The 24181-nt window shown below is 41.9% G+C and overlaps 1 protein-coding gene across 3 annotated transcripts; it reads left to right on the forward strand.

Moving 5' to 3' along the window:
* Positions 1-1191: 1191 nt before the first annotated feature.
* CD200R1 (CD200 receptor 1) lies at positions 1192-22300 on the forward strand. Of its 3 annotated transcripts, none has more exons than XM_083438474.1 (7): positions 1192-1872; positions 5892-5999; positions 6780-7088; positions 15481-15726; positions 18618-18677; positions 19567-19624; positions 20970-22300. In XM_083438474.1, the coding sequence occupies exons 1-7, from the start codon at positions 1710-1712 to the stop codon at positions 21016-21018; spliced, it is 993 nt and encodes a 330-aa protein (XP_083294600.1). In that variant the 5' UTR covers positions 1192-1709; the 3' UTR covers positions 21019-22300. The 3 variants fall into 3 exon arrangements, with proteins under 3 accessions (XP_083294600.1, XP_083294601.1, XP_083294599.1); XM_083438473.1 differs by having other exon boundaries at positions 1209-1872; positions 18569-18677; XM_083438475.1 differs by lacking the exon at positions 6780-7088 and having other exon boundaries at positions 1195-1872; positions 18569-18677.
* The last annotated feature ends 1881 nt before the right edge of the window (positions 22301-24181 follow it).

The following is a 24181-nucleotide window of genomic DNA, read 5'->3' on the forward strand; positions in this document are numbered from 1 at the left end:
ATGACCACTGAAACTGGCAGTTGGACTATGATCCATATGGTAACTGACCAAAACTCAATTCCCACTTCTGCACAATTCACTTAGGAATAGAGGAAGGTCCCTGCTTGGGGAGAGGTTCGCCTGATGTTGTATGATACCAGGTGACTGGCAGGTGATTGTGATTTGCGCAAAATGATTTTGCAGGCCAAATTTAGATGTCTGGTGGGACTATAACAAGACCCGTGGGCCAGAGTTTCTCCACAACTGACATAAAACAAGACAGATATTTAGAAAATTGACTTTCGACTTTAAATTTTGTATTAATCAACATGCCACACATCTGCAATTAAAATAGACCACATTTGACTCCAGGGCACCTCAGAGTTACTTACATATCTCTTGGGAGATAATGGAAGCATGTGCCTTTGGGGGTGAAGGTAAACTGTTGGAGAGTTACAGCGCCTGCTGTGGCTGTAGAGACCAGGAGAGTGCCCAGTTATAGGAAAAGTATATTAGCTCTAAAACAAAGTGTGATTACTGGTCAGAAGAGTATATTGAATGCTAATTACCATAATTCAAACACTGAATTGTTACCCAACATATGAGTTGGTGGGTGCAAGACACCCTAAATTATGGATTAAGATAGTGTTAAAATTTAATTGAGGCTTCTGGTGTTGAAACTGTGTGTCAGACCCCGGGTTAGGACCTATGCAAGACCCATGTGTATTAATATGTGTGCTAGACAATTTTAATTTACTGGAATAAGCATATGTGAAAAAACTAATCAAGCTAGGCAAACTTCATGAACGGTGTATAAGACACTTCCAAATCCTGGAGAATCAACTAGTGTAAAAGCTAGTTAAGAAAAGACTGATTTTTTTTTGAGGTGATAGCCTGGGGATGAGACTCATTAAGACTCAAAGGATCAAGGGAAATCTCATCATGTGAAATCTACAGTTTATCATATGAATCTTCTTCTGTCATGCTGAAGCAAATGCTGTGTATTAACTTTAAAATAAACCTGTGGTTTCTACAGAATCTTGAGTCATTTCATCTGAAGTGAAAATGCTGTTTTTCTCTATGTGGGCAAGTTTTGAACCTTGAACACCCACTAAAATGTGAACGGAGGAACCCACCCCTCAAATTAGCTCCTTAATTTGTTCCCATATATGTACTTGTATGAATGCCCCATTAGCGCTCATCAACCCTACCAGCAACAAGCACCAGAGAACCTGACGGCAGAAGAAATATCACCTTTTTGTGGTGGAAACTACAATATAATTTCTTGATACATGAGAATGTAGAAAGTGTAAATAGTGGAAGCTGCTAAATCATAATGCCGACAGCTCTTCAGCCCATGAGTTGAATTTTCTTCCATGAAATGGTTTGGCATTATTTTTTAAGTATCATTCACCTCAAATGAAATTTCCTTTGACACGGAAGCTTGATGGAACAACCCTGTTTTTATTTTCTTGAGTTTTACTGTGAGGGCTCGTCTTCCCAAAGAGAGCAGTCCTGTTCCGATAACCACTGAGGAAAGTGACTTCATCTGCTTCCTCTGTGTTTGGTTTTTTGACAAGCAAGCACAGGAAACCCTGTACAAGTGGCAAGCCAGAAGGAAGAACCACTCCAACCCAAAGGACCTAATCAGTCTGGAGCACGCAGAGCTGCTGTAGAACCTAGGGATGTAGAAAGTGGAGCAGAGATGCTCGCTGGGATGAAGTGTTTGCATGAAAAGATGCTCGCTGTATTGGTGGTTAAACAGACATCAGAATGGATGTCGTGGTGATATAATTGTGTGCGCCATGGAAGCCAAAAGTGGAATTAATTTTGTTCTGAAGAACTGGAGTGCCTGTGCCCTGCTCACTGTCACCGTGTTGATGGCAACAATGGGTAAGTCTTACTTTTCACTGAAGGTGTTGCCTTTTCTTATAAAGTCTTCGCCTTTCAGTTTCACCCACATTAAAGGATATGTAGCAAAGTGGCTAGGGAACAGGCAGCATGGACCGGATCGTTATCATCTACTTATAATATTTAAACCTCAAGGGCAAATAGCGGCATACATTTATCAAACCAAATATTTTCAAAGAGGAAGAAAAACCTACATTGAATAAGCTGGGAGTTGGCCTGAGTATAAATTCCTATCACAGTATTATTTAGCATAGGGATGGGAGACTTGTGGACCTCCAGATATTGCAGGATAATAATAATAATAATAATTATTATTATTATTATTATTATTATTTTATTTATACATACATACATACATACATACATACCCCGCCCATCTGGCTGGGTTTCCCCAGCCACTCTGGGCGGCTTCCAACAAAACACTAAAATACAATAACCTATTAAACATTAAAAGCTTCCCTAAACAGCGCGGCCTTCAGATGTCTTTTAAAAGTTTGGTAGTTATTTTTCTTTTTGACATCTGGGGGGACGGTGTTCCACAGGGCGGATGCCGCTACCGAGAAGGCCCTCTGCCTGGTTCCCTGTAACTTGGCTTCTCGCAGCGAGGGAACTGCCAAAAGGCCCTCAGCCCTGGACCTCAGTGTCTGGGCAGAACGATGGAGGTGGAGACGCTCCTTCAGGTCCCATCATCTCAGACCATTGGCTATCCTGGCTGAGGCTGGCTGGGAGCCCAACAGCATTTAGAAGGCAGCGGTTTCCCCTGCTCTGCTTTAGCAGAGTATATGTCTGAATTTAATTACGCAAATATGCTCACTTTATAAACGAAGCCATAATGTCTCTCTCTTTTTGAACTCTCTTGGGATTCTGTCTATCACACCTGTTGAAAAGCTTACGCTTTTTGCTGGCATCAGTTCCAGCCCATTCATCTTCAGGGCTGTAGGAAGGCTGGTCTGCTGTTTGGAAGACCACTATGTGAAATCTGAATACTTCTCCTCTGGTGAAGGAAAGCAGAAGATGGAACAACTTTGCTGGCTAGAATTGTCAAGGGTTGGTTGGGTGCAGGTAGATTGACTTCACTAAAGTAATGATCAGACCTGTATCCAAAACACCAGTTTTGTGCAGGGACAATCTAACAATTAGAACAGTTTCTATCCCTCCTGTTAATTTTATTATTATTATATTACCATTTATATGCTGCTTACATATTTATATTACCATTTATATGCTGCTTAAACACATTAAAACATAGGTTAAAACATCTCAAATAAGCAGCAAATACAACGTTCTAAAAAACGTAATTAACAACTGAACAGCCTCCTCCAGTATCAACATAAACATTATGCATAAAAATCAGCTAGAAAAGTGCAAGGAAAATTCACAGTAAGCAACTGAACAAAATATCCTCTAAAAATCAGGAAGTAAAATATTACAAATGGAAATAAACTAAAAAGTGTCATTTATAAATAATAACTTAAAGATAAATTATGGATTGCATGACGGCAGAACAATTTAAAGTTTTACTTGAGGAAACCTCTTTCTTCCACCCTCTTCGTCCATCTGCAATGGAGAATAAATAGATTCCTACTGACCACAATAGTCGGAGAAGATGGTAGGCGAAAGTTCAGTGAAGGTTTACTGAAAAAGGCATTGTCTCCATGGTGTTGAGATGGTGGCCTGTCAGCACATTTTGGAAAACTGCTGAAAAGTCTATTGCAAAAAGGGAATAAGCTGTAATTTTGGCACGTGTCAAAACAGTCATAAAAATCCCCAGTAAATATAATTTGTGTGTATCAACCTTTAGTTTTTAGAGGTGGACTAAAATGGTCCTTTGGGCAGAGGTCTTTCCATTCCTCAAGTAACAAAACTGTGCTTTATCCTTTTAATATATTGGCTGGAATTAGTAGGTCAAACTGTATTATATACAAACACATGTAACAATAAAGCAGAAGCTCGTTTTTGTTGTTACATTAAAAGCAACTTTGGGAGAGGGCAACTGGAAATGGTGATCCAGTAGGTTCTTAACCCTTACTCTACCCACAGTTCCTTGCTCCAAGTCACCTTCCAAAGAGTGTCATCCCAACAGGGTGGTTCAGATACGCGTTTGGTCCCATTAAGCTCTTGTCCCACAACTATTTTATTTTACAAAATCTACATACCACTTGGTTGTAGTAAAACCTCTGAGTAGTTTGCAATAAATATTAAGATTATCAATAAAAACAGTTTTAAAATAAGCCATTAAAAATATTTGAAAGGTAATTAAAAGTAACAGTAAAAAATTTAAACATGTCAACATCTATGTTTTATTTTGTTTTTTATATGAGCTGGAAGCTGCTCAGAGTGGCTGGGGAAATCCAGCCAGATGGGTGGAGTATGAATAAAATTATTATTATTATTATTATTATTATTATTATTATTATTATTAATGGATGGACTTGTCTAAACAAAGATATTTCAAGCAGGTGCCAAAGGTGTATCACAAAGGTGCCTGCCTAAATGTCAACAGGCAGGAAGTTCACAAGTGTAGGTGCTGCCACACTAAAGGATCGATTGCTTACGATTGTAAAATGAATACTGTATAGCACTTATAACAGTGTCAGATCTGCAGATTTAAGTGGTTAGGTATGGGGTGAGGCGATCCTGCAAGTAACTGCTTCCAGGCCATTATATACCAATAGTAACACCTTGAACGTGACCCAGTAGCAAATGGGCAACTAGCGCAGATCTCTGAGCAGCGGTGTTATATGCAGACAGGGTCTTGTTCTTGTCAGCCACTGTGCTGCAGCATTAACTGCACTAACTGCACTGTTTGGGTCAAGTGCAAAGGAGGCCCCACATAGAGTGCATTGCAGTAATCCAGTCTTGAAGTAACCAATGTCTGAAATATTGTGGCCAAGCTCTCCCAGTCCAGGAATGGCCAAAGCTGTTGTACCAGAAACAGAGGCACTTCTAGCCACCAAGGCTACCTGGACCTCTAGTGACAAAGCTACATCTAGAAGCACTTCCCGGCTGCCTATCTCCTCCTTCAGGAGGAATGTAGCCCTGCCCAGATCAGGCAATTGACCATTTTCCTCTGATGTGGGAACCATTCACCCACAGTGCCTCCAAATTTCTTGGGTTCAAGCTCAGCTTGTTTTCCCTTATCCATCTCACCACTGTGTCCAGGCCCCACACAACTTCCCATTCCGCGTTAAGGAGAAATTTTCCTGATTCTCTGTTCCTAATGCCTTCTGCCGAGGTGGTATTTTCAGTAAACAGAGGTCCACCAGACAGCAGTTACGTTTGCTTATAGTATGAATTGGTTCATCCCTCAAATTGCTTTCTAAAAACTCTGGTTCAACATTCACGTTAATGGTTTCTCTAGAAGGCACTCATTATTCTCCCACACCCATTTTAGTCTTACAACAAGCTTGTGATGTACATTAAAGGTGATTGGCCCAAGGTAAGCTTCTCAGCTGCGTGGAGAGTTAAACCCGAGTCACCCAAGTCCTCTTCTAGCACTCGGAACCACTACACCAAGACTGGCGAACCTGTGGTCCTCCAGATGTTCTTGAAACCCAGTGCCAATCAGCACCAGTCCCAGCATGGCCAATGGCAGGGGATGATGGGAGATGTAGTTCAACAAACCCTGGATAACCACCCAGAGACTGCACCACACTGGCCCCATACCACTAAACACGCACACCTAATTGTGCATTCCAGTGAAATGTGAAAATTACAGTGCATGTATCCATTTCCAAAAGAAGATCTTGAATGATTTTGGCAGCCTCTCCAGAGGTTGAGTCTTCTCTTATGGATAAATTTATATGGTCATTATACTAATAAATCTGGGCTATGTGCCATGTGTTTAACATGTGTTGGTGTCTTATTCACCGGTCTAATCTTTCCCTCAGTTTCTAGAGTAATTACATGGACTGTGTTTATTTATAACATCAACAATAGCAACAACCACAACAATTATATGTCATGGTCCTTTTATGGTTTTGTCTTATGGCTGTTTTTAGGATCATTCCCAGCAAGTGGGTCCATTCAAAATAAGTCTGAACAGCATCATGCCAACAGTTCAGTCACAGCAATGATGGTGAACAATATTAAACCTCAGCTGGCAGAAGGTAACATTGCACACCTGTATTTATTAATTATAGTAGAGCAGATAACAATGCTATTTTACATAAGTTTAGTTGTTAAGCCCTGGAGAGATTAATGACTAAGCTTGATTTAAAAGGAGAGAGAACTGTATCTAGTATGTGAACACACTACACTGCGCTACACCTATAGGGTGGATTTAGAAAATAATTTTACCAATATTTGAGTTTGTTTTTTTTTTTTTAACGTTTGGTGAGTGCCTAGGCCGTCTCTTATGTTTTTATATTGCAAACTGTGCTGTGATATTCGACTGAAAGGCAGTATGAAAATGTAATAAATAATAAAATAAAATAAATTATGATGCAGAAAAGCTGGAAACGCTTGAAATAAATGAAATTAAAAATTCAGAGCGAATTTGTTCGGTTCATAATTCCCAGCATTTTATTCCAGTTTCAAAATAATTCTCCTTGCGTTTGATAAGTTTACCACTTTCTGCAGATTACAGCAACAAGATTACAGTGAAACAATGACCAGACGTATCAGAGGGTCTAACTCTCATGATACATATCTCTGCTGCTAAGTTACCTTATAGTATATCTTATTACAGGGGTCACACCGCATCAGTGTGTTTAACAACCTTTCATGGTAGTTTCTTTCTAACACATTGGGAAACCGTGTTTTTGTGATTCCTTTTGGATTTTATTAAGGAGTATTTGAGGATTAAAAAAACAGCTTGGTCTCAAATGTAGTCCTCAGATCCAGCTAGGAAAACCTACTGATGGTACTTTTTTTATATACCCTTCCAGGCAAATCAAAAATGGATGCAGTGGTTGGCACTGAAGTTATACTGACCTGTCCCCATCAGAGACCTATGATAATGGTATCTTGGAATGCCAACTTAAAGAATGGAACAGTTTGTTATTTATCATACATCAGTGATAGAAATCAAACAGGGGGAAACTGCAGTGAGGATAGCATGTGTTGGTTATCTAGACCAGACAAGGACTCCACCCTTCAGATAAAGTCAGCACAAATATCCAGTGAAGGAATATATAAATGTTCTACAGCAACTGCTGATGGAACATTCAGCCATGAACATAATCTAACCATATTAGGTAAGAAACTCCATGCTCTTTTCCTTACCTATAAATCATAATATGAGACTGCTACATCTATTTTATTGAATCCAAACATTTAAAACTACGTTTAAGCTACTGGCAACCACTGAAAGCATTTTGCAATAATATTTAAGCACAACAGTGATTAAAAAAATGTATGCAATAAAAAATAACCTATAAAATTGAATTAAAAACAAACTATTTCTACTTCTGCTCTTCCTTCTACAGCTGCTGTTACAACTACTACATGTTTATTAATATTTTTTAGCTGTGAACAAAGAACATAGAAATGACATAGTCTTTTCAGACACAGGACTTAAAGCTTCTTCTGTTTCAATCTGCTTTTTCAGTGCCTCTTCTCTGCTTTCTTCTCAGCATGATCAAACATGAATATAAATACCAGTCCCAAAATACTGAAGTGCACAAGTTTGAAAAGGCTGACAAGGGTGTGCAAAAGTGAAATGGGAGGGAGGGAACAGAGCTTGGGAAAGGAAGGTTGAATATAGCAATATACTGTGCAGAAAATGTAAATTTGTGGTGAGTGAGACTGCATTTTGTTATCCACACCATTAGCAGGATGTGTTCTGAGGGAACTACTGCTCCTAAAATGTCACAAAATCTCCCTTCCCAGTTTTGGTATTAAACCAGCAAATCCCGCCCCCCCCTCTCTGTGTGTGTTTTCGTTAACATTCCACCCTTGGTATTTCAGAAGTCTTTGTTTTCTCAATGAAAGTACACCCTTACTTTCTCCATGATATCCCTGGCCACTACAACTAACCCCAGAGCTTCCTTCAGTACCATCTGCCATTCTTGCTCTTCTCAGATATCCGCCAGCTCTCTCCTATCAGATTGAAGTGAGGCAGAAGGGGTGTGAAACAGGCATCACTCAGGCCAATGCCCATCACTCCCAAACCTGTCACATCATACAGTGGAAGGTCATCCAACACATTCCACACCATTGAACATATAGGGAGATCATACAGGATCTTTCTTCAAATATCTGATATTCTGCAACAGAAGAAAAATTGGCATGGTGTCTGCTTTATTCCAGAATACCAGGAGAATAACGTTGACACCATGTGGAACTCTGCAGGAAAATCCAGAGAAAACATGCATTATAGTGCTTTAAAAGCCATATGCCTCTGTTGGTTTCTGTTTTCCTTCACTGTGCAGCGAAAGGGCTTGTCACGAGACAGGTGTTTACATTCCACAGTCTGTACTGTACTGTTGGAGTTTCTCACGGGAAAGGGAGACTGGATGTGACGTACACTGGTTTCCTGTTTTTCACTGTGTTGTTTCTCTCCAAGCTGTCGAGGAGAGAGGATGCTTTTCTGCTCCGGCAGAGGCAAGATGTCTTTCTGTAATATAACTGCTTTGAACTGTAAATAAAGCAACCAAGAGTATGCAGCACGTACTCCTCATCCTTCCGCTGGGCACGGAACTCTGCTTTAACCAACACGTGGTTATGGGCTCCAGAAGTCGAATCGGAGTGCCGGCAAAGGATCGGAATGCAGAGGGACAGATCGGATTGGAATCTGCTCTGCGCATAAACATGATTGATGAGGTATGTTGCTACTGCTCCGGGCAGCCTGCCAGCTTCTAGTTAATGGCTTTATGGCTGGACTTTGAACTGTTAAAGCCGTTTTGCCGGGAATAGGAAAATGGCTCCCAGGCTCAAGTTACTATGCTGGGGAAATCGAAAGTAACTTTTAAGTGCGCTTTTGGAATAAAGCAGGTGCAGCAGTGACGCAGCAAGATTTAAAGCAGCATATATGACGCTGAAGGCTAATGCCAGAGTCATGATGGCCCTTCAGGATGCTTGTGGGATTCCTAAGCTCAACAAGAAAAATTATGCCGACTGGGTTTTGTATGCAGAGGCAATTCTGCGGAAAGAGGGTTTGTTTGAGGTCATTACAGAAACCCCCCCAGCTCCAGTTACAGATGCATGGAAAGTTAAGGATTCCAAAGCACGGGGAACACTTACATTGATAGTATCCCCAGAAGAGCTCTGTCTATTGCGTGATAAGACCTCAGCCAGAGAAATTTGGGATTCTTTGAGAGAGGCTCACTTAAGGACAGAAGCTGGATCTACTATGTTTTACTTTAACAAGCTGCATAATATGGCTCTTGCTGAAGGTGGAGATGTGCGTTTACATCTGATGGAGATGCAAAATCTGAGACATGAGCTGCAACAGAGAGGACTCAACTTTCCAGAGGCTGTGTATTCTTTCATGATACTACAATCTTTGGGTTCAGGTTGGGAGTCTGTTGCAACCCAGATTGCTGTGCAGCCAACAGCTCAGCTAACAGTGGACTTTGTTACTGCCGTGGTGTTAAATGAAGCAGATCGCCGGGGTGCTAGCTGCATGGGCAAGGGGGAGTCTTCACAGACGTCATCCCATAGTGCAGTGGAACCACCAGATGGCGCCAAAGCTTTGAAGGCAGTGAAATGCTACTCGTGTGGACGTCTAGGCCATATGAAGAGGGAATGCAGATATCCCAGGGCCAAGACAGAGCAGCGCAGCGAAAGCTCATCGCGTGGAAAAGGCCGAGGCAAAGGCAAAGGTCCGGTGTCTAGGACAACGCAGCACAAGGCTATGGTTTCACGCTTCACTCCAAAGGTTGCAGAGGTCCAGAAGACGTCTAGATCTTTCTTCGTTGTTGATTCGGCGGCGACCCACCACATGTGCAACGATAAGAGACTTTTTGTGTCTTTTACACCGCAGGAAGGTGCGATTCACCAGGCGGATGACCACACTATTCCCAGTAAAGGCTACGGAACTGTTGTTCTTCACAGTTTGGACTTATCGATACAGAATGTCCTTTACGTGCCAGACGCCAAACATAATCTGCTCAGCGTTGGACAACTGAATGAGCGGAACATTGACGTTTCCTTCAAGAACAAGAAGTGCATCATCACAAAGAAAAATGACTATGAATTGCATGCTGAATATGTTGATCGTTTGTTTGTTTTGTATTATGATGATGTTGTGCAGGATGACACTTGTTGCATTGCAGGTTCTAACAAAAGTTTGCATGCAGGATGTATTCATGATTTTCATCGAAAATTTGGTCATTTGCATTTTGAGGCAGTATCTAAAATGCCTGCCTTGGTTGAAGGTATGACTATTAGACCCTGCAGGTACCACATGAAGTGCAAAGCATGCGCAGCAAACAAGGTGAAAATGGCTGCGAAAGGTAAGGTGTCTAGTAGGCAAGCTACGGAACCATACCAGATTATTCATGCTGATTTGGTTGGACCACTAGCGCCCTCTTTGGGTGGAAATAGGTACTTCATGGTTCTCATTGACGCATTTTCTAGATATATTTTTGTGTACAATCTCAAGCAGAAATCAGAGGCTTTTCCTAGGTTCAAGGAATTCTGTGCTTGGTTGGAAAATGTGCATGGTAAGAAGATAAAGACTCTTTTCAGTGATCGCGGGGGAGAATTCACTTCTCAGCAGTTTGAAGCTTTTCTGACTGAGAAAGGAATTCAACACGATTTGTCTAGTCCTCGCTCGCCATGGCAGAATGGACTTGCGGAACGGGCAAATCAGACATTGCTTCAAGGGTTAAAAACCTTGCTGCATGATGCCAATCTTCCAGAGAGTTATTGGGCCGAATCTCTCTCGTGTTTTGTTTACAGTTACAATCGCAGGTTATCTTCAGCGATTGGTTGTACCCCCTATGAGAAGATGTTTGGCAAGAAGCCATACATCAAACACATGAAAATTTTTGGTTCTGACATGTGGGTTCATTCACCACAAAATTCAAAGTTAGACAAGCGTGGATTGCATGGTATCTTTCTAGGTTATCAGAAAGGGTCTTACAGAATAATGATGACTGACTCTAAGACAATTAAGCTCACGAGAAGTGTTGAATACAATGCAAAGTGGGGGGAGAATGTGGGAATTTTCCAATGTTATCCTGATGACAGTGATGAGACTGAGGATAGTCAGAAGCAACCACAACAACCCACACCCACTGATGAAGGTTCTGAGTCTGAATCTGAAACTGAATCGGGTGATTCAGAGGATTTCAAGAGTGCGAAAGCCTCTATGCGACCCTCTGAAAGCTCTGATCAAGAATTGGAAGAACCATTGTTCACAATAGGTCGCTTTTCTCCTAAGAAGGAAGAGGAGAGTGTTGAAGACTTAAGGCTAATTCGTAGGTCACAGAGAGCCACAAAAGGCAAACCTCCAAAGAGATTTGCTGATGAATTTGCTACGATAGCAGTAACAGCTGTTAAAAGCTCCAAGAAGGTATTTGAACCTTCAAGTTTCCAAGAAATCCAGGGTTTGGATTCAAAGGAAGCTGAACCATGGTTAAATGCCATGAAGGCTGAGCTTGATTCCTTGGAAAGGAACAAAACATGGGAGCTAGTTCCAGTAGTTCCAGGAATGAAACTGCTTGGAAGCAAATGGGTCTTCAAAGCGAAGACTGATCAAAATGGCAAGATAGTCAGACACAAAGCCAGATTGGTAGCCAGAGGTTTTGCACAAGTACCAGGTGAAGACTATCACGAGACCTACTCACCCACAGTGAGGTATGAAAGCATTAGGCTTATGCTCAAGCTAGCTGCAGAGGAAAATCTACACATTAGTCACCATGATATTAATACAGCTTTTCTGTACGGATCTCTGGATGAATCACTTTATATGCTTCCACCTGATGGCGTACAGGTAAAACAGGGATTTGTTTGTGCTCTGAAGAAATCCCTTTATGGTCTCAAACAAAGTGCACGGTGTTGGCACACAAAACTCACTGAAGTATTGTTTTCTCTAGGTTTTCAGCAAGGGAAAGCTGATCCATGTGTATTTGTCAAAGAGGAGGGGCAAAAGAAACTGTACTGTTTGTTTTATGTTGATGATTTATTATTCTTTTGGAAAGATGTCGCAATGTACAATAACGCCCTAGCTCAACTGAAAGAGCACTTTGACATGAAAGATCTTGGTGAGGTAAACAACTACCTATCTCTGGAAATAGAAAGAGATCAAGATGGTAACATTCTAGTACACCAGTCACGGAAAATTGCTGATGTGTTAAGCAAACTAAACCTGATGGATGCTAACCCTGTAGACACACCGATGACAACAGGTTATCAGGTAGATGACAATGGAGAAGCATTTTCTGACTCTACACTGTACAGAAGTGTGCTAGGCAAGCTAAACTTCATTGCCAGATGTTCAAGACCAGACATTGCTGTTAGCTGTAATTTGCTAAGCAGACAAGTCAACAATCCTAGTGTCAAGGATTGGAAAGCTCTGAAACGCATAGCGCGGTATTTGAAAGGCACTATGCATTACAGACTGAGATTTAACAATCAGAAGTCTGGTGGTCTTGAGATATTTGCAGATGCAAGTTTTGGAAGTGACACTGAAGACAGGAAAAGTACGTCTGGAGTTTGCTACATGTACAATCAGGGTCTGTTTGATTGGTCATGCAAGAAGCAAACAACAGTTAGCTTAAGTACTTGTGAAGCTGAACTGAATGCACTGTCTTATTCACTTAAGGATTGTGAATGGTTGATACAATTGTGCAAAGATATGAAAATTCCTGTCAAATGTCCAATCCAGGTTTACCAGGACAACAAAGCATGTTTGGCTTTGCTGAAGTCTGAAGGTTGTAAGCAAAGCACGAAGCACTTGCAATTAAAATTGCAGCATGCTAAGGAATGTATTCAGAAGGGACTCGTAACGGTGTCCTATATGCCAGGTAATAAAATTCCTGCTGATGTATTATCCAAGATTGTATCAAGGGATCAACACTGTACCTATGTGCAGAAGTTGGGTTTGTACTGATATTGTACGAACACGCTGCCCAGTGATGTTCACAGAAAGGGGGAGGATGTTGGTTTCTGTTTTCCTTCACTGTGCAGCGAAAGGGCTTGTCACGAGACAGGTGTTTACATTCCACAGTCTGTACTGTACTGTTGGAGTTTCTCACGGGAAAGGGAGACTGGATGTGACGTACACTGGTTTCCTGTTTTTCACTGTGTTGTTTCTCTCCAAGCTGTCGAGGAGAGAGGATGCTTTTCTGCTCCGGCAGAGGCAAGATGTCTTTCTGTAATATAACTGCTTTGAACTGTAAATAAAGCAACCAAGAGTATGCAGCACGTACTCCTCATCCTTCCGCTGGGCACGGAACTCTGCTTTAACCAACAGCCTCCAGTGAGTCACCTCTTATAAAACTCAGGCTCCCTCCAACTCTCCAAGCAGTCTCTAAAAACAGCATGATGAGAACTGTAGTCTGCACTAGTTCTGAGCTCCATAGACCTTGAGATGGCATCATGAAATCTCATATTATAAAACATGGTTTTGTGCTTATCGCACTTCTGCCTGTCTGTCCAAACTACCCATTCAGACTCTTCACACTCACTATGTAACCAGCATCACAAATGCCAAATGGAGAAAAACCTTTACAACTCTATAGTTCCAGTCTGTGCACTCTGCCATTGTTGAAGGACGCTGTCGTAGGATTCCTTATGAAGAGAGAGTTTGGAGGAAATATACCTAGAGATTTGCCCCACTGGTTTGCCCAGTCTATGAGGACTTAAGCCTTGTTCAGATACTGTATTTAAATTTCTCAGTTTAGAGATCGATTGGGTATCTGACTAACTTTTTATTAGAGGACAGATCCCTCTACACTTCTGAAAAAGTGGCTTGTTTTGCCTTTGGAGTGGCAATTTTACAGAGAAAAGTTTGTAGGAATGATGTCAAATTCTTCAGAGGAGCAAACTCTTATCTGACAGAATGCCTGGTTTTAATAATTATTTTAACTGTGTAATGCATTTTATTCTGTTTTATGTTTTTTGTTTTTTGTAATGGTTTTGGCTACACAAATTTGCACCACAGTACAGTCTGCTCTCTGGTCTGGTGTGCAGGGATCAGAGGCTGCTCCCTGGATGCCTGCAACTTAAAGTCTGTCACAATGTGCACTTCTGTGCTGGGAAGAGAGGATGATTTTTAAGTCAGACTGGGGATGAGGGGAAGAGGGGACTCCTAACAAATTAGTTTCCAGAATTCTTCAGTGGAAGCTGTTTAAAGTGGTATGCTACAGCTTTCAGTGCCTAGTGCAGATGAGACCTGTTTATGTTGCACCAAAATACATGTAATGAGCAGAGTCACTACAGCAGGAAGAACTCTCTGCCCTGGATGAGTCAGTGGCCAGCCACGCTGAGTCAAACCACGAGTTCTTCCTGCTGTAGTGACTCTGCTCATTACATGGCATAGTGGTCAGCAATTCCTGACAGCATGTATAGGAATATGTTTACTCATCAGGTTTCATAAGGGACTTATTTGTTCCTCAAATGTGTATTTTGGTGCAACATAAGATACCAATAGAATATCATACTCTCCAACATTTCTCTGATGAAAGAAGGAAGTCCTATTAATTTTATTATTTATACCCCACCCACCTAACTGGGTTGCCCTAGCCACTCTGGGCAGCTTCCAACATATATAAAAACTGCAAGAAGATCAAACCTATCCATTCTGAAGGAAATCAGCCCTGAGTGCTCACTGGAAGGACAGATTCTGAAGCTGAGGCTCCAATACTTTGGCCACCTCATGAGAAGAGAAGACTCCCTGGAAAAGACCCTGATGTTGGGAAAGATTGAGGGCACAAGGAGAAGGGGACGACAGAAGATGAGATGGCTGGACAGTGTTCTCGAAGCTACCAACATGAGTTTGACCAAACTGCGGGAGGCAGTGGAAGACAGGAGTGCCTGGTGTGCTCTGGTCCATGGGGTCACAAAGGGTCGGACACGACTAAACGACTAAACAACAACAACAATACTTTAAACATTTTTTTTTTAAAAAAACAACTTCCCTATGGAGGGCTGCCTTTAGATGGCTCGGGAGGAAGATAACTCCATACCCTCCAACATTTCTCCAGTGAAAATTGGGACACCCTGAAGAGAAGTGGGACATTCCAGGATCAAATCAGAAACCAGGATGGCTTCTGTAAATCCAGGACTGCCCCTGGAAAATAGGGACACTTGGAGGGTCTGGAATATGCAGCTCTGCTACCTTTTATGTCCATCTTTTTGTGCCAGAGGTGGGGAACCAGATGTGCATACCCTCCAACATGCTGCAGCGGAAAACACCCATCTTCTGGGGCCACGGGACAGGAGGGGCATGAGATACGACTATCAGCTGCCTGTGTTAAGTGTGTGTGGTTGTATGTGTGGATCGGTCTGGCCCTGCTCACTGTGGGATCAAGGCACCCCCACTACTCAAATGCAGTTCCTGACAGCTTTACACTGAGTTAATGCTGCCCACAGCCTCCCAAGCACCCTCCATTTGCCGCTTCTAATCTAGAGTAGGTCTCATCCCACCACTTTGATAAATTTAACTGACCCTTCACCTCATTTATTTGTTCCCTCCAGTACCTCCTGAGGCATCCCTGATTCATGACGACATCAATGGAACTGCCATTTGCAAGGCAGTTGCAGGGAAACCAGCTGCACAGATCTCATGGTCCCCAGGAGGAGAGTATAACACCAAGAGTGAAAATTTGCTTAGTGGCACACAGACCGTCACCAGTATATACAAGGTCAACAACTCTGAGGGGAGCAAAGTAACTTGCTTTGTCTCCCATCCTGCATGGAAGGAGTCCTTCAGGCTCTCATTAGGTAATCCTAAGAATCATTTTCTCTGTTTGTTAATTTGTAATTTCCACTCTCTGATACGTTTTCCTGAGAGATCTCAGGATCACCCCCTTTTCATACATATTCTTTTGTCAACTAGGACTTCTCTTTTCTCCCACGTTTGCAACTTATATGAAATCTTGATGACTGGGTGGTTTGATGTTCTGCTGCATTTTCCAGGTTACCTCTCCCATTTATGTGCCACTGATCTAGATTCAACTTGTAATTTACCCTGTTTTATTGTTTTTTCATACACACACACTCTCACACATTTTTAATTGAATATTTTTGCAATGGGAACCAAAACAAAACACAGGACACAAACCAGTAGCAAATTACTAAACAAAGGTACAGGTAAGGTATGGGATACAAAGTACCTCCCCCACCTTCCTTTTTTCCTTTGACTTTCTGTATTTTTATCAATTTTAATTTTTCACATCGCACATAAGATAACATAACTCAATACATCAACCACTTTGATTAAAACTATCAAATCAAATTCCTACATTTCACTCCCAAAACTCTTTCCACATATTAACATGAGATCTTAGGGGGTTATAAACAAAATCTGCTTGACGCTTATAAAATCCAAAATGGGTGTCACACATTATAGAACAGATGGAGGATGGAATTCCCTTTGGTTGCATGAATCTGACACATCAGCTTTTCAGCCAAGGAGGAAAGATACCACTTATGTAAGAATTTCCAAGAAAATTCCCTTAATTGGGCCAAAAGAGTTTTAAAAGTTCCCCATTTTTCATTAGATATTATTACTTGAAGGTCCATTTCCCAGGGAATTAATTTTTTTTAAAAAAAATATTTTTCTTTATAACATTTTGAGTGCTTTAGCTCAAAAGACAATTCATAATGTTCCTTTTCAGTATTTTTATCAATGTTCTTACGGTATACCACTCTGGATGCATTTGTGTCTAGAAAAATGGGATAAAAATAAAATGAAATAAAAATCAATTTACTAATATCCACTATTATCCTTCTTCTGGTGGTGTGTTCCAGGGATCTTGGGTTTGGGGCTCACATTTTGGCCTGTAATATTACTAAAAAGTAGAAAATTTTCCCCAAAACGATTGTAGTTCCTTTTTCTGTCTAAGGGCCAGGTCTGGTGTAATGTTTTCCTTCAGAGGCAGCCTTTTGGAATTATTCCCATGGAAAATTCTGCATGGAACAGTTTAGGTCAGCAATGGACATTTAATATTTTGTTGAGAGCTGCCTAGAGTGGCTGGGACAACCTGGTCAGATGGGTGATGAATAATAATAATAATAATAATAATAATAATAATAATAATACTTATTTAATATGCTCATGTTGGACTGTTTCCAAGTCCTATTGCTTGCAGAGATTTTCTAATGTTCTCCATATCCATTGGAAATCAATCCCAAAGCACTGCCATGAAGGTAAATATTCTGCTGGAAACTGATAGTGCCTAAATGAAAAAGCTGCACGGTTTGCAACAGTGATGGGAAACTTAGGCCTTTCACATGTTTGCCTGGAGCTGATGGGAGTCAGAATTCAACATTATCTATAGATGGTCAAAGATTCCACACCCCTGCAGCAGTATTCCAAAAACAGTATTATAATTCCGGACAATTGTCCTTCATAAGCATCTATCCAAGAATGCTTTTCATAGGAATTCATAAGAAGAGAGTGGCTGACAATCATGTTTCTTAACTTTAATGCATTCAGTTAATGGATGCCAAACTTTAGAAAAGTTGTCCTTGATTTTCAGATGGTGTAGGGTTCGGGTATATTTTGTTAAGTTTTTCCATTAAAGCAATTATCTGGAGGTGCCAATAGTCTTGCAAGTCACTTGCAGATGCCTTTGGCCACCATGAGTCTGGCTGCTGCAAACAGGAATCAAAGTAGCTCTTTATAAAGAGCTTTTTTGGGCAAAGATGTTGAGCTTTTTTTGCCCAAAGTTGTTGTCAAAATCTAAACTTCTGACATGGGGTGCCATGGATTCCAGCGATTTCCGCCCAGACACTGCTTCCAGGGGCCGAAACATTGTCCGGGAAATTCCGGACATATGGCAAGCTTAACTCAGGGCATCGCAAGGGTAGTTATCTCCTGTGGATATGCTTATATGCATTCTCCCAAATGGGCACTGATGGGGTGTGAAATGGGGGTTTGTTCCACAGGCTTGCCATGCTTCTAAATCAATTGTCTTGCCTAGGTAACTTTCCCATGGTTGTCTTAAGCTATCTGTGGAACCCAGTGAGATTTCCAAAAGAATCCTATATATACTGGAGAGTAAGCACTTGTCAGGGGATGTGGGTGGCACTGTGGGTTAAACCACAGAGCCTAGGACTTGCTGATCAGAAGGTCGGCGGTTCGAATCCCCATGGCAGGGTGAGCTCCCGTTCTTCAGTCCCAGCTCCTGCCAACCTAGCAGTTCGAAAGCACCTCAAAGTGCAAGTAGATAAATAGGTACTGCTGTGGCAGGAAGGTAAATGGCGTATCCGTGCGCTGCTCTGGTTCGCCAGAAGCGGCTTAGTCATGCTGGCCACATGACCTGGAAGCTGTACACCAGCTCCCTCAGCCAATAAAGCGAGATGAGCGCCACAACCCCAGAGTCAGTCACGACTGGACCTAATGGTCAGGGGTCCTTTACCTTTAAGCCCTTATCAAATACTGGGTTTTGCTTTAGCATAATTTCAAAACTAGTTAAATGCCTTGTTGTTTGGGCCTGAGCTTCAGGGGGTACATACAAATTCTAATCTGCAACCATATCTTTTGTTGACTGATCTATTAATTCCATCCATTTCATCCATGTCTCCTAACTGGCATTTCTTGCACTTTGCATATTTCCAGGTGGACAAAGTAAAAAAGAAGATGTAACAATCACCATTCTATTTTCCAGCCTTGCTGGTGTCTTGGGAATTTTCCTGCTTTCAGTTTTCATCTACCTCCTCTATAGAAGGTATGTATGCCAAAGTCCTAACATAAGCCAGTTCTATAGCTCTGTACAATTGGTCAGCTGCCACAATGACCATAAATTCAACTTACTACAGAAAAATAGCAAGGCATTATTTATACAGCTTTCTGCCTCTAACTAGGTTCATGTTGAAATTCAAAGAACTAAATGGATTTCTCCCCAACCTAGTCACAACTACTTTTCTTGGTTTTCTTGTCTCTGTAAGGTCTTCCTACATTCTATCCTATGAATCACCTTCTAGTTCCAGAGGCAGAAAGCTGTATAAATAATGCCTTGCTATTTTTCTGTAGTAAGTTGAATTTATGGTCATTGTGGCAGCTGACCAACTCTACAGAGCTGTAGAACTGGCTTATGTTTGCACTTCCCAAACCAATTTGTGAACCAAAATGCAGCCATCCTTAAAAATTCACACTTCTCTGATTTTTTCAATGTGTTCTCCAACCAAAACATGCATACAAAATTGCATATATTTATGAAAATAGTAAGGAAAATTCATTTGGCTGAGAGAAATTGTTTGCAAAATTACCTTAAAAATGTGTGCAAATTCTCATGCAGACTGTTTTTTTTTTAAAAAAAAATTGCACGCTGATGTGGAAAATGCTATAATGAACTGAAAATTGAAAAACATGGGAAACTGAGATAAATGTTAATTGACAGATTAGTCAGACCCTATTTCTAACAAAGTAGTGGTGATACTCTATATTGGCAGTGGAATGTGTACGTGTATTAGGATCAGTTGTAAGATATTTCGATGGGTACACTAGATCTGAAATTATCCTAGGGTCTTATAGATGACATGTTTGATCCAAACCCATTTTGCATGGTATCTGGAACAAGGAATCTGATTATATTCTCCCCTCCCTGCATATGCCAGAAAAAGAGAAGTTGCTGCACCCAAAAGTCCTGAAACAATGTCAAGACCAAGCATCCAGGTAAGACCAAGGAAATAATAAGAGATTTGCTCTGAAACCAATTTTTGGTGTTAAAAAGGGCACAATACTTTTACCATATGGTATAGACATATACAGGGACGCGGTTGGCGCTGTGGGTTAAAGCCTCAGTGCCTAGGGCTTGCCGATTGAAAGGTCGGCGGTTCGAATCCCCGCGGCGGGGTACGCTCCCGTTGCTCGGTCCCAGCGCCTGCCAACCTAGCAGTTCGAAAGCACCCCCGGGTGCAAGTAGATAAATAGGGACCGCTTACCGGCGGGAAGGTAAATGGCGTTTCCGTGTGCTGCGCTGGCTCGCCAGATGCAGCTTGTCACGCTGGCCACGTGACCCGGAAGTGTCTTCGAACAGCGCTGGCCCCCGGCCTCTTGAGTGAGATGGGTGCACAACCCTAGAGTCTGTCAAGACTGGCCCGTACAGGCAGGGTACCTTTACCTTTATAGACATATACACAGGGACGCGGGTGGCGCTGTGGGTAAAACCTCAGCGCCTAGGACTTGCAGATCGTCAGGTCGGAGGTTCGAATCCCCATGGCAGGGTGCGCTCCCGTTGCTCGGTCCCAGAGCTTGCCAACCTAGCAACAAGGCGACAACAATCTGTGTGTATTCTCGCCTTCCTTCCTTCCAATCTTCTCTTTTCTGAAGACTTCTCTTCTGGGAGGGGAGATCCCATGTATCCCCCAGGTGTTGTTAGTACCACAGTATGGTCCCTATCAGAATCCTCCCCATCCCCTCCCTGGCTGCTTGCAATGAGAGGAAAGCTTCCATTTGGTCAATAGATTACATAGCCTGGGCTGTTTAAGAATTTTTTTTTTTTTTTTTTACAAAATTACCTGCAAAGCAGGACATTTTGTTTTCTTAATGGTAAAAATATTTTCGATGACTTTTCTATAACTCTTGAAAATCATGTGGCATAAGAAAGAAAGAAAGAAAGAAAGAAAGAATAAATAATACTCTGCCCATCTGACTGGGTTGCCCCAGAAACTCAAGCATGAATTTATGACTAGCAGTCAAGAACTTTCCAGTGAAGAAAATATCCAAACAACTGAGTCTACTGCTAATCACAATTTGATACTTTAATAATTTTGATATTGCCACCCACAGTGTATTTCACAAAAGAAAAAACTCTGCAGTATAAAGGGAATCTTTTCTCATTATTTCTATTGGGGTGGTGCAAGGGGGGAGGGTAAGTCAGAACATTTTCCTGCATATCATGAGATGAAAGGAACAAATGGGGTTGTGGCAGCTTCCTTCATGTTTTAAAATGCTTCAGAGTTTTACTTAGGTGACAAGCCATGTTTTCTTCTCAAAGGGATGCACTTCTGTTTTGTAGGAGAGTGAGTTGGAGCCATATGCCATTTTCGTACAAGTGGAAAATGTGATCTATGAGAAAGCAGGTGACTTCCCACAGAGTGAATGACACTTCCCACCAGAGCGCTTTTCTTCAACATGAAACGGTGTCTGACTTGAACTGTGTAAGAGAAAAATACATTGGGGGGTCATTGACACCTTACAGTGACCCTCCTATGGACATGGGTACATTTTGGCTTTCTGTATCCTTCCCACAAACCCAACAGCCTGTTGTCTCTCTCTGCCAATGCCCCATACTTGTCAAAAAACCAGAGTCAATTATCTGTATGTAAAAGAGGCTGAGCAATTATGCACCTTTTCTCCAAGCTCTGTGGAATTCTTCCAAGAACGCTGCTGGCCTTAAATATTCTGCTCTGCATCATAACGAATCTTCTTTTTCTCACATTGACTGTATTTTTCCAGTCTAAGCATTCAGAAAGCTGTTTCGAAAACTATGACAAGAGGTATTCTAATTAATTGTCACCATCTTTCTGCCTAATTCAAGCAGACCAATCACTTTAATATGGGGCATTAAGTACAGGTTAAAAAGATCAAACCTATCCATTCTTAAGGAAATCAGCCCTGAGTGCTCACTGGAAGGACAGATCCTGAAGCTGAGGCTCCAATACTTTGGCCACCTCATGAGAAGAGAAGACTCCCTGGAAAAGACCCTGATGTTGGAAAAGATGGAGGGCACAAGGAGAAGGGGACGACAGAGGACAAGATGGTTAGACAGTGTTCTCAAAGCTACCAGCATGAGTTCGACCAAACTGCGGGAGGCAGTGGAAGACAGGAGTGCCTCGTGTGCTCTGGTCAATGGGGTTATGAAGAGTCGGACACGACTAAACGACTAAACAACAACAACAAGTACAGGTTGAACTGGGAAGGGCTCTCAGGGCCAAATTACTTTTTAAGAGCACTGTTCTAAAAAGGGGACCATGTGTGGAGATTCCTGCAATGCAGAGGGTTGAACTAGATGACTACAATTCTATGATTCTAAGGACCATATAACCAGCATTCCAAGGAACTGTGGCACAGAAGAAAATAACTGATCTTTCTCTGACTGACAGACCTGGAAGTAAGACATGCTCCTGGAAGACCGCATCCTGCAGAAGGACAGCTTCTTCCTAAAATTCTCTGGATTATGTTCTATATGTCGGTGAGGTTAATAGGGAGAGAGCAGGTATGGTGTTGTCAACTGAGTCAGACTTCGAGAGCGAGCTAACCTACCAAATAGAATTGTTGTGAATGAGCACATTGCCCCAAACTCCTTGGAAGAGTGGAATTAAAATATAATAACTAATAGTAATAGAACTAGGGATAGCTCAGACTCTTAATCTCGGGGATTTGGGTTCGAGCCTCACACTGGGGAAAAGATTCCAGCATTGCAGGGGTTGGATGACCATTGTGGTCCTTCTAACTCTACAATTCTATGATTCTATAAGAGAAAAGTGCCTGTCGCCCTTTGTGACAAAGTGCCTTATGAAACTTCTCAAAAGTTAATGGCCGTATGTTGTCTATACTTTGTCATTAGTGAACAAATAGCTCTTCACAGATCAAGAGCAGAAAGGGGTTTCTGAGGTTATGCATAGGAACCAAAGAAGAGCCCTGTGCAAAAGCCTATCTATATGGCATCCTGTTTCTCACAGTAGCCAAAAAGATTTCTATAGGAAGCCCATAAGGAGGACACAAGTGCAATAGTGCTTTCCCTTTAGCAACTGGTATTGAAAAAAATGTCCCCTCCAACACAGGAGATAATAACACAGCCAATATGATTAGCAGGCATTGATAACCTACTATCAATTGAATTGATCAGCTTCCTGCTGTTTAGACTCATCAGCTGAGCATGCAACAATGTTCCTTGATTCTCTGAGAGCTCTAAAGTAAGAACTGGATCCAAATGTAATCAAAAGAAGGAAAAGGAACCCAACTAAATTAGAGCAATAAGGATGTGAATCAGGACTGGGCTCAGACTTGAGGGGGTCCTCTGATGAACCCCCTCCTCTGTTAGTTCAACGCGTTGTAAAAGTCATACAGGGAAATCCTGCTGGTAAAAGACAGGACTCCACAGTGCCATCTGGTTTCACAGTGTTATAATGCATATAAAGTGCTTTGTCGTAGCATTTGTAGCATATAAAGCTTGTGCCAGTCACAGCCTAACTTACCTCACAAGGTTGTTGTGGGGATTAATTGAGGAGGGGAAAACCATGCATGCCACCTTGAGCTCTTTGCAGAAAAAAAGTGGGATGTAAGTGCAACAAATATAATAATAATAATAATAATAATAATAATAATAATAATAATATTGATCCATCCATTTTACTGAATGTGTGCAATCTAATTTGATATTTCTGCAACTGTAAAAGGTAAAGGTACCCCTGCCCGTACGGGCCAGACTTGACAGACTCTAGGGTTGTGCACTCATCTCACTCTATAGGCCGGGAGCCAGCGCTGTCCACAGACACTTCCAGGTCACGTGGCCAGCGTGACGAAGCTACTCTGGCGAGCCAGAGCCGCACACGGAAATGCCGTTTACCTTCCCGCTAGTAAGTGGTCCCTATTTATCTACTTGCACCCGGGGGTGCTTTCGAACTGCTAGGTTGGCAGGCGCTGGGAGCGAGCAACGGGAGCGCATCCCGCTGTGGGGATTCGAACCGCTGACCATGCGATCGGCAAGTCCTAGGCGCTGAGGTTTTACCCACAGCGCCACCCGTGCAACTGTAAATTTAGAACAAATAAAAAATATACATGAAGTTTTCCCTGAGGCCTAGACCACCATTGCCTCCTGTTGGACCATATATACCCCAGTGAAGTGTGATTACAGTGGAGCCGTGAAGCAAGGTCTGGTGTTTTTTTTGCATATTAGGGGAAATGAAGAAATGAAGAAATGAAGTAGAGAAATGCTGAGTGGTTTTCCTAAAGTCACACAGGATGTCTGTGGCAGAGACAAGACCCATGGGTGCAGACCTGTGAAGAGAACTTGAGAAGATGTGAGCTCTAGCTACCTTGTCTGTTTGTTCCATCTAATAGCCAACCAGCACTGCAATGAAATGGGGCCACCTCCAGACAACGTGAGGGTTTCTGTATGCTCATGGGATTCCCCAGATATGCAGGAAAATATTACTTAGTTAAAAAGAAATGGAGACAAAATCCCCTTCTGTGGATGCATAAAGTCCTTCCATAGGAACAAAACAT

The sequence above is a fragment of the Podarcis tiliguerta genome (assembly GCF_965153285.1).
Source record: "Podarcis tiliguerta genome assembly, chromosome: 4".
NCBI lineage: Eukaryota > Metazoa > Chordata > Lepidosauria > Squamata > Lacertidae > Podarcis > Podarcis tiliguerta.

Bases quoted from the DNA above. Each gene is read 5' to 3' on its own strand.
- CD200R1 (XM_083438473.1), top strand. From the start codon at position 1,710: ATGAAAAGATGCTCGCTGTATTGGTGGTTAAACAGACATCAGAATGGA. The intron at 18,678-19,566 runs GTATGTATGCCA...TGCATATGCCAG, and splicing joins ATCTACCTCCTCTATAGAAG to AAAAAGAGAAGTTGCTGCAC. The intron at 19,625-20,969 runs GTAAGACCAAGG...TCTGTTTTGTAG, and splicing joins TGTCAAGACCAAGCATCCAG to GAGAGTGAGTTGGAGCCATA.